This window comes from Trichosurus vulpecula, unplaced genomic scaffold, assembly GCF_011100635.1.
Source record: "Trichosurus vulpecula isolate mTriVul1 unplaced genomic scaffold, mTriVul1.pri scaffold_48_arrow_ctg1, whole genome shotgun sequence".
Taxonomy (NCBI): Eukaryota; Metazoa; Chordata; class Mammalia; order Diprotodontia; family Phalangeridae; genus Trichosurus; species Trichosurus vulpecula.
In genome coordinates, this window is record NW_023494531.1 from 91,048 (window position 1) to 101,852 (window position 10,805).

A 10,805-nucleotide genomic window follows, 5' to 3' on the forward strand; every position below is an offset into this window, starting at 1 on the left:
CAGATGTTTCATTTTTTCAGGCTTTCCCCTTAGAAGAGACCAGAACAAATTTCTTGGACCCATGAAATGCAAAACCATCCTCCCAGTTCTCGAGATTCTGCGGTTTCTCTTCTCCTTTTGCCCTTTTTCTCTGAAGTCCCTCCAAAAAATTACCCTAAATTCTTTTACCTCCTCAAATTACCTCAATTCGTTCTGGAAATATCTTGTATTTACAGCTACTTAAATACTATCCCCATTTTTTGTGTATATCCAGAATTCAGCACAGTTTCAGACCGTATTGAAGCACTTTCTAATAGATGCTATTTGACTTATGACGCGTATGTATCGTCATACAAAACACATTTTTTCATTGACCATGTTCAAATATTAGATGATATATATTAATAGAAAATAATATTAAAAATATTAATAGATATTCGTGTGTGTTTCCTTTTGGATCTTTAATCCATAACCTTTTAGTCAGGAAGTGGGTATCAAGGAATTACAGAGTCAATGCTATACGTGCCTCTGACAAGGTGAGATTTTCTCACAGGGGCCTTGCTGGGATTCTGGATTACTTCCAGAGATATGGACCACATTTGGGTCCGGGTTGGGATGTTTATGTTTTGCAAAGGCTTGGCATGGCCAAAGGCAGAAGCTTTTTGACTCAGTTTTCCCATTTGATTGCTTCCTTTTGAACAGGAATGTTTCCCATCTGTTTAAATCCTGAGTCTTGTACCCTTTAAATGGAATGGAACTGTCCAAGAAACCTAACTATGACCATTACCAGAACTCAAATAGAGGTAAGAACACTTTATATACTTGCCTAGTGCTGTTGTAATCATGTCCCTGCTTCTTCCTTAGTTGTACTCCAGAGCTACCTGAGAACTTAGCCTATTCCAAACTGCCCAGGGGGAGTTTCTAGGTACTAGAAAATTGCATGGGACATCTGGGATTCAGGATGAAATGTTCTGATTGACTTAACATTGGGAGTGGATTACCAGGTTTCCAGGAGAATGGCTATTATTTAATATTGTTGATCATTATGGACTCAATACAAGGAATCCTGAAATACATATCATTTCACTTTCTCTTCCAATAAAATAAATTACTCCACATGCATTTTGAGGTCATCACTGCTGGTTGACAGACTAAATCCCAAAAATTCTGCTACACTGTTTCGTTGTTGTCATTATCTATAAAGAAATTATTGTTTCTATTATCCTTCAACCCATTTATCATTTAGGATAGTTACTCTTCAATTAATTTTTAAAATCAGTTTTTATTGATTTTTATTGATTTTATTGATTTTTAATATCACCATAGTTTCCCCATAAACTTTCTCCTTTCCTTCCCAGATAGCTATTTCATATAACAAATAGTATTTTATTTTATAAAGAACCAAAAAAAGAAGACAGAAGAAAATCAACATATTAAGAAATTGAGAACATCTAAAAAGTCCTTGGACATTTTTTCTACTAAGTAGCTTTTTTTATTCCTTAAATTGGCCTTCTTTACCTTTGTAACCTCTCTTACATAAACACAACCCCACTCTAGTGCACTTCTTGACTTTGGATGAGACATATTGCCTTTTACCACAAGGTTAACCTTAGTTTATTCTTTCAAGTTAGGATTTAAAAGCTCTACGGAAATGCTTATGGGATCTCTCTCTTTCCTCTTTCTTCCCACCTTGGTATCCTAAATACTAATCCTTAGTCAGACTCCATTAGAAAAGGAGAATAAAATTCTATTGCACAAAAAGAGCAATGCATTTCTTATTAATATAGTCTTACATAAATTCACTAATATATATTTTATAGCAAGCAATATGTAAATTCCTCAGTGAGGATATAGAATATAATAATACTTGTAGTAATAAAATCCTAAGAACCACTTCTCTGTACAAATAGTAATATTATGGGAGAAATATTTCTTACTTGAGTCCATGTAAAATTGATCTACCACAATGCAAAATGATAGGGGTAGGAACCTAGGGATGTGACTGAATTCTGCCCAGCAACAATGAGAGCCTAAATCTAAATCTGCTCGGTACTAGATATCTGTATCTGTTGATAAGAAAAACTTGTTATTTTCTGTCTATGTGACTAGCCCCTATGGTTTGTGCTCACATCCTTGAATGTTACAAGTTAAGTTCCCTCCTTTGTGACCACATCCCTGCATTATTTTGTACATATCATCTTAAAAGTTTATGAATGCAGGCCAGAACATGATGAATTCTTTTTGTCTTTAATTTTTCTGCCTTTATTGATATAATTATATGTTTTTTGTTACTCTTGTTATTAATATAGTCAATTATGTTCATAGTTTTCCTTATGTTAAAACGATCTGTGCGTTCCTGATATAAATCCTACTTGGTCACAATATACATAATCTTTGTAATATATGTTTGTAATGTACTAGCTAGTATTTTATTTAGGATTTTTACTTCCATATTCATTAATGGAAATATTCTATAATTTTTTTGTTTCTGCTCTTCTTGGTTTAGGTATCACTACCATATTTATTTCGTAAAAAGAATTTTGTAGGACTCTGCCTATTATTCCTAATAATTTATCTAATTTTGAAATTATTTGCTCTTTAAATGTTTGGTAGAATTCACTTGCAAATCCATGTAGTCCTGATGCTTTCTTCTTAGAAAGTTCATTTATGGCCTATTCAATTTCTTTTTCTAAAATAAGTTTATTTATTTCCTCTTCTGCTGATCTAGATAATTTTTTTGTAAATACTATTCCACTTCACTTAAATTGTTAAATTTATTAGCATATAATTGGGCAAAATAATTCCTTATGATTGATTTTAATTCATCTTCTTTAGTCATATATTTGATATATTTACCTTTTTTCATTTTTCATACTAGTGTTCAGTTTTCTTCTCTTTTTAAAAATCATATTAATCAATGGTTTATTAGTTTCTTATAATGCCAGTTCCTAGTTTTATTTGTTAGTCAAACAGTTTTCTTAAACTCAACTTTATTTATCTCACCTATAATTTTTGAGATTTCCAATTTTGTGTTTAATTGGGGGTTTAAAATTTGCTCTTTTCCTAATTTTTTTAAAAATTGCATTCCCATTGCATTGTTCTGCTTTTCCTCTGTTTTACTAATATAAGCATTTAGATATATGAACTATCCTTTGATTATTGGTTTTACTGTATCCCATAGATTTTGATATGCTGTCTCATAATTGTCAGTCTCTCAGTGAAATTATTGATTGGTTCTATGGTTTGCTCTGTAACCCACTCATTCTTGAAAGTTAAGTTGTTTAGTCTCCAATTAATTTTTAGTCTTTATTTATACCCTTTATTGAAGTTTTATTGCATTATGATCTGAAAAGAATGCATTTAATATTTCTGCTTTTCTGCAAAACTATGAAGTTTTTATGTCTTAATATGTGGTCAGTTTTTGTAAAGATAACATATACCACTGAGAAAAAGGTGTATTCTTTCCTATTCCCATTTAATACTCTCTAGATGTCTGGTTTATCTAAGATTCTATTCTCCTCCTTAACTTCTTTCTCATTTATTTTTCAGTTGATTTGTCTAATTCTGAGAGGGGAAGGTTAAAGTCCCCCACTATTATAGTACTACTTTCTATTTCCACCTGTAATTTATTTAACTTTTCCCTTAAAATGTAAATGGTATAGAATTTGTTGCATATAAGTTTAATATTACTTTAATATTGTTTCATTTTTCTACCTTTTATCATAATGTACTTTATTTCCTCTTTATCTCTTTTAATTCAATCTATTTTGGCTTTAATATTAAGATCATAATTGCAACCCACGCTTTTTTTCACTTTAGCTGAAGCATAATACATGCTACTCCAGCCCTTTATTTTAACTCAGTATTACTTATTTTTAAGGGTGTTTCTTATATAATTAACAATATAATGTTGGATTCCAATTTTTAAAACATTCTGCTATTTCTGTTTTATGGGTGAGTTCATCTCATTCACATTCAAAGTTATAATTACTAGCTGTTTATTTTGTCCATGTTATTTTTTCTCTCTATTATCCTTCTCACCCTCTTTATTCACCCTATCCTTCCTCATTCATCTGATTTACTTCTAATTATTACCTCCCTAATCCACACCCTTTCACAGAACCACCACTCTCCTACATTTTGATCCATTCACCCTTCTAAAAGTCCCTTCCTTATCCTATCTCCTCACCTTCCTATCTCTTTCTAAAGTTAGAACACTTAAACTTTTCTAGTTCCTCCTTAAACCCAGTTATGATGAGAACAATATAGCACTACAAGTCCCACATGCTTCCATCATAACAGTTCTTCCACTCACATATCCTTTATAAGAATGAATCGCTCCATTTTACCTCGCCCTAGCCAATTTTATTTTTTAGAATTATCCCTTCATACTCAACTCAGTCCCCCAAGCTTTCAATTTATGTATGCTCTTTTAAACTCCGCAAGTAATGATAACATCCTTAGTAATACAGATAACATTTTCCCATATAGGAAGCAAATTATTTGTCCTGAGTCCATCACAGTTGTTTTCCTTATGTTTCTCTTGTGTCAGATTTTCCATTATGATCTGATTGTTTTTGTCATAAATACTTGAAAGTCTTTCAGTTCATTAAATATCCACTTCTTTTCATTCAGGATTATACTTAGCTTTGCTGGGTAAGTTATTCTTGGTTGCGACCCTGGATCCTTTACAAAATACAATTTTCTAAGAACTTTGGTCTTTTAATGTAGAATAGAGGTTCCCAAACTTATTTGGCCTACTGCCCCCTTTTAAAAAAATTACTCTGCACTCCTGGAAATCTATTTTCTTTAACCCTCTTATATACATATACATATATATACGCACATATAGATGTACTATGTATGTATGTATGTACATGTGTGTGTATTTGTATGTATAATATGTATATTTGTACATACATATAGGAATTTGTTTCATTTCCAAAAAACAGAATTTTTTGGAAATGATGCATTTCAAATTTAATAATTTATTATAAATTTATGGTTTTTCCTGCATTGAAATTTGATGACTTGGTATTGCATCATGTAACTAAATGGTATTATATTGTAAGCAAGTCATTATGCACACAAATTCCTGCCAATGCATATTGGACTTCCAGCCAATGTATGACATGCTTGTTAAGACCTGTTGGCAGACTTGAGCGCTGATAGATTATAACTTGTATTTTGTGTGTTTATTTAGAAAATAATGTAATCACTATGAATTTGACTCTGTTATACAACAGACAAAATGTGTATGGTTTTTAAAAATTTTATCTTCTCTTCTTTTCTTATGCTTCCACTTTATTTTTATACATTGCCTCTTAATTGCATCCAATTCTACTATTAGCCTTTCTCATTTGATTTTTAAAGTCCAATTTAAGGGCTTCTAAGAAATCTTTTTGAGGTTGTGACTGTTTGACATTTTTCCTTGAAGTAGAAGTGGCATTTTAAAACTTCATCAGCTCCTCTCTGTCCTCACATTAGCAATCAATGGTTGGTTTTTTCTCCTTTGCTTACTCATTATTTATTTATTTTTAGCAGTTTACTACTATAATCAGGTTCTAGTCCCGAGGGATGGGGGTGTGTGTTCAGGCTTCAGGTTTTTCTAATAACTGTCTGGGGGCCTGACCTTGGGCACTTACCCATGAGCCATGGAAAGTGCCCTTAGTCATTTTGTCATGGAAAACTCTCTTGTTCCTTCCCTTGCCTATAAACTTCTGCTCTCCCCTATGCCCTGAAACTGAAACCAGGGACTGTATTCTCCTGCAAGCGTCCACAGTCAGCAGGCGTCCCCACCCCTCTGATACTGCACTTACCAGGAATGCCCACAGCCACAATAGTGTCCGGTTAGTACACTTAGAGCTGGCACCACATGATAGCAAAGGATCCTTCAATCTTCCCCTTCTCAGCTGTCCAAAAACCACATTGTCTGTGAGGTGACAGTTCCTATCTACAGTGATTGGTTGGCAGTTAATATTGGTGGTGGCAGGGTTGATAATCTCCTTAGCAAGAGTTGTTCCTTCTTTGATGTTTGCTGTCTGGAAAATCATTCTAAGTTCTGATAAGAAACATCACACAAGGAGGGAAGCCTAGACAGAAAGTTAGTGGTAATAAGATATTCAAAGAGGGTATGGAGCGGATTTCTTTTCTGTCCTTCATACTAAGAATATTCTGTTGGTGAGAATTTTACTGGACTTTTATTAGAGATTTTTTGTGTTTAAAATACTCTTTAATTGGGAAAAATAATTAAGATATTAACAAGGGGACATTAGATTAAAATTCTTTTTAAAATCACTTATTTAACAAAATTCACAATATTTATTTACATATATTCTGTTTTGTGCTTAAATAAAGTTAAACTTATTATATAATTTCCCATATGATAGTTTATTTGCACTGGTTATTGTTGGGTCATTTGCTAGGCAACCAGTCATTTTGTGATGTCATAGCTATGTAACTAGAGCACCATTATGTTGTTCTAGAACTGTTTCATTCAAGTTCACTGTAAGTGTCAGTTGAACCTACTTGATGTTAAGTGGCAGGTGGTTAAACATGAACACTGATTACTTATAATGGCTGAGAAAAGTAATCAGAAAAAGACAGAAGGATTTGAAATGGCACTTTCTTTAACAGAAACTCAAGATCTCTCTCCTCAAAATGGAACTATTGGCTCAGAAATGTGCACTAGTTCAACATTTTCTTCATCTACTCCAGTGTGTGAGCAGACATCAGCTGGTGACTCTGATTTGAGGTCTCTGGTTGAAGAAAATGCTTTTCAGGCTTTAACTGAGAGACCTTTGATAAAAAGACCACGCTTCACATTGTGTGATGGAGGCTTAGTAGAAGACAATGATTTTCTCTCTCTCACCTTTCCGAAAAAGCTTTGGAAAATAGTTGAAAGTGAACAATTTAAGTCAATTTGGTGGGATAGTGATGGGACTTGTGTAGTGATTGATGAAGAACTCTTTAAAAAAGAAGTTTTAGAGAGAAAAGGCTCTTTTAAAATATTTGAAACAGACTGTATGAAAAGCTTCATTCGACAGCTTAATCTTTATGGCTTTAGTAAAATGAGACAGGATTTTCAAAGATCTGCTTCCCTTGCTGATTTTTTAGCAGAAGAAAAAGAAGTATCTGTTCTAAGCAAGGTAACTAAAAATAATCTTCATAATTTTAATTTGCCACAATTGTAAATTGTAAAAAAAAACTAAGATTTTAAAAATTATGTAATTATCAAGTAAAATTTTCTAAGAAAATTCTTGTTCTTAAACTCTTTTCAGAAGTTCTTATGCTTGCTGTTAATGTGTAATTAATTCCTGTAATATTATATACAATTTCAAAATTTTTTTTGGTTAGGGGAAAAAGAATTAGGTGTTTTATAACAGCCTAACTCACTAACCAGAAAATAATAATTATTAGGTATATGTAATTTATTATAATAATAGAAATTTCATGCCTGGTATATTACTTTAAAGTATTTTAATTACACCTTTGGTGACACAATGGTTTGTCAATTTTTTGCCATTTTTCCTGTTTATAAATCTGAAAATATATTAGTAATTCAAAAGTTTGTTTTGGAGTGAATATAATCTTAAATTGAATTTTTAAAAAGTTATTCTTTTTAAAATAATTTTACTTATGAAAATTAGTCAAAATGCTAGCTAGATTTTTGCTGTAAATTAAGTCATGATTTGATTTATAAATGTATAAATAACCTTTTTTCTTTCTTTTTAGTTACAGTTCTACCATAATCCTAATTTTAAAAGAGGCTACCCTCAACTTCTTGTAAGGATGAAGAGAAGAGTGGGCATTAAAAATGCATCTCCAGTTCCTTTCTCATTAGATCAAGATTTCAGTAAGAGTTGTCTTAAAGTAGGGGGAAATTTAGATAGTCAGAAACCTGACTTAATTGCTGAGTCTAGTGGAAAGAATGTATTTTCTACATCTACAAATTCAAATGTGCAAAAATCTATGCTGAAAAAGCTTGCCACTAGTAAGAAACTTACTAGTACAACTACCCAAATCAGAAGTGGTTTTTCTACCCCACCAGCTGCTTCTGTGAGACCAGCAGAACATATTGCTGCAGGTCAACCTGCTAGGCTAAACCAGTTGACTCCTTTTCATCTACCCCAACATAGCACCCATACTCAAGTGAATACTCATGATATAGATTCCACTACAACTACATCGGCCACTTCTCTCTATAGAGTTATACCTCCTGTTCAGAATGGTCCTTTTGGGCCTATGATGGGACTTCCTACTTTTCCAGCAATGCATCCTGATTTACCAGCCATGCAGGCTCACTTAGCTAGCCTGTTGCCATTTTGTAACCCATGGTTCTCAATGCCTATGATAGCTGCTGCATCAGCTATTTCAATGTCTAGCTCTTCCCATCATCACCAGGCCCCTTCATACCACCATTGCCCTAACTGCAATTGTTCTTCAAGCAATGTTCCATCTACCCAAGGGGCTCCTACAGGTAATGAATATGCAGGATACCAAAGATAAAACAATTTTTTTCAAAAAAAAAAAGATGCTCATTGCTGAAAAATTATGTAATCCTGCAAGTACTTCATGACGAATAAAGTTAATTGTTCGTTTTTTGGGTCTTTTTTCTTTCTAATTGCATAAGATATATAGATTGCTTTTAACTATATAGATCTAAAATTTATTTAATAGGAGGATGAGGTTTTAAAAACTTTAATGATTTAAGTTAACCTGTATTATTAATTTGAGTCAGTTTATTGCAATTTCATGGTTGCCCTTGCCACTTTACAAGTGAATATATTTACAAATTGTTTCTTGAAACAGAAAATTTTAAAAAATTTTATAAGATGCCATCATTTTATTTTCAAAATTTCAAATTCAATTTAAATGCTTGAATTTTTTTAAGAAATAAGGAGATGCTAACTATTTGTTTTTCAAATGGGATTTTTTTATCCTTTATAAAGGTTTCAATTTTGCCTGAAAGGCAAAGATTGGGGAAGCTCTTGAATTTGGGAGTACTGAGATGCAGTATGGCTAAGTCATTGGCTAATGGCAGAGATAACTTCATTAAATCTAGTACTAAGCAATGTAGAAATACCAATGCTGATTGGTAGCTGGGGAACACATGAAAGGTCACTGGTCTTCCTGGCTCAATGATGTATGTGTACATTGTGTGTACATTTTTACATATGTTTCTGTACATATGTAAATACATTTGTATGTATCTTACATTAGAGATTTAGGATAGGGTTGTTGCTAACAGTCAGAGATAAATTGTCTTTAAGAAGATAGGGTTAGCAAGTGGCAACTTCAAACTCTCTGCTTAAACTTACTGATTTGTTTCTCATAAGCTAAATTCCAAAGATCAGGATTAGGGGTATGAAATTGCCAGTAGAGAACCTCTTGTAGTGGGGCAAGCGTGCCACTGAGACACTGACTAGGTATTTAACATTAGCTTTCATACTCTTTTTCCAGAGCCTGGGAAGAAGGGGTTGTAGAGATGTTAGGAAGCTTAGGAAACAGGGTGCTAGTAATCTGCTTTTTTTTTTTCTGAAAAGAATTAATCATATTTTTCCGTTATTGTTACTGCTTGTAATTGCCACCCAAAGAGTGATTTGTAATAAATTCGTCGAAAGGAGGGGTTGGAGACAAGAGAGTTGAGCCAAAAACAACACTTAAGTATTCTAATGAACTGAATACTGTCCCTTTCATGTCCATCTTATAGATTTCCTGGCTTCTAGTGTGAAAGTTGAGGCATCAAGTCACTGACCATAGAACACCAGGCCCTTCTATCTTCTACTATCTCTTGAAGTCTATTCATGTTTGTCATTTCTATGATACTATTCATCTCATTGTTCGCCATTCTCTTTTCTTTTTGCCTTAAGTAGGGCCTTAATAAGTGTTTATTTACTGACTGATCCCACCTATCTGTGCTTCTGATTTTCTGAGACTTCAAAACCTACATATTTAAGCTATTTATCTTTCCCCCACCCCCAAATTCACCCTTTTAAGATCTCTTTTGCATTTTGTTTTTTCCCATTAGATTGTAAGTTCTTTGAGGCCTCCAACTATCCTCAAGATAAAAATTTCAAAACAGAAAAATATTTGCTTATTGTCATTTCTTGCTGAGGGCAACAAGTAGCCAGAAGCAGGACCTTCATATGATTGTTTGGAAGAAGTTTGTGCATTACCAAAAAGTCTTATATATCTCTAATATCAATTATGTATGTTAAAGTCATGTAGATATAACTGACTGCTATCAGTTATATTTTTAGTCAAAAGAAAATATGGTTTATGAGTAAGGATGTCCAAGCTCAGTCCAATGAACACCGGAACACAGTGGTCACAGGCAAATGCACAGGAACAGATAAGAGAAAAGAGTGAAGCAAACTGGGCTAGCCAAATTTAGAATGACAGGGCTACATACAGGACACAAGATTTCAACTTGACATAGTGTTTGGGAACCACAATTCTACCAGAGAAAAGTAAAAACCTGAGGAAACAGGGGCTAGGTTAAGTTTAAATCTAAGTATCGATTCACTGGGGAAGCTGGTGAAGTATTGTACTGCCAAGCATTGCCACATTCTAATCTTTCCTAACAAGAGATATAATGGTTAAGCCTATATGAAAAAGAGAGCCAAGAGCTCTCACAGCTAAAGGCTCAGGCTTTCTCCTATAGCTTTCCTGGGTAACATGTTGCACATTCAGAAGTCCATAGGGAAGCAATGACCCAGACCTTCTGTTAAATGACACCCAGGATATTATAGCCATACCTCAGGCCATTCTCAGATCCAGTCAACCTCAGGAGTCCAAAGATCATTCATGACTATTGTGGTTTT

The 10,805-nt window shown here is 33.4% G+C and overlaps 1 protein-coding gene across 1 annotated transcript; it reads left to right on the top strand.

Moving 5' to 3' along the window:
- Window positions 1-6,554: 6,554 nt before the first annotated feature.
- On the top strand, window positions 6,555-8,487 carry LOC118833357 (heat shock transcription factor, Y-linked-like). Its single transcript, XM_036740717.1, has 2 exons — window positions 6,555-7,127; window positions 7,714-8,487. Exons 1-2 carry the CDS (start codon window positions 6,555-6,557, stop codon window positions 8,485-8,487), a joined length of 1,347 nt encoding a protein of 448 aa, XP_036596612.1.
- Window positions 8,488-10,805: the final 2,318 nt, after the last annotated feature.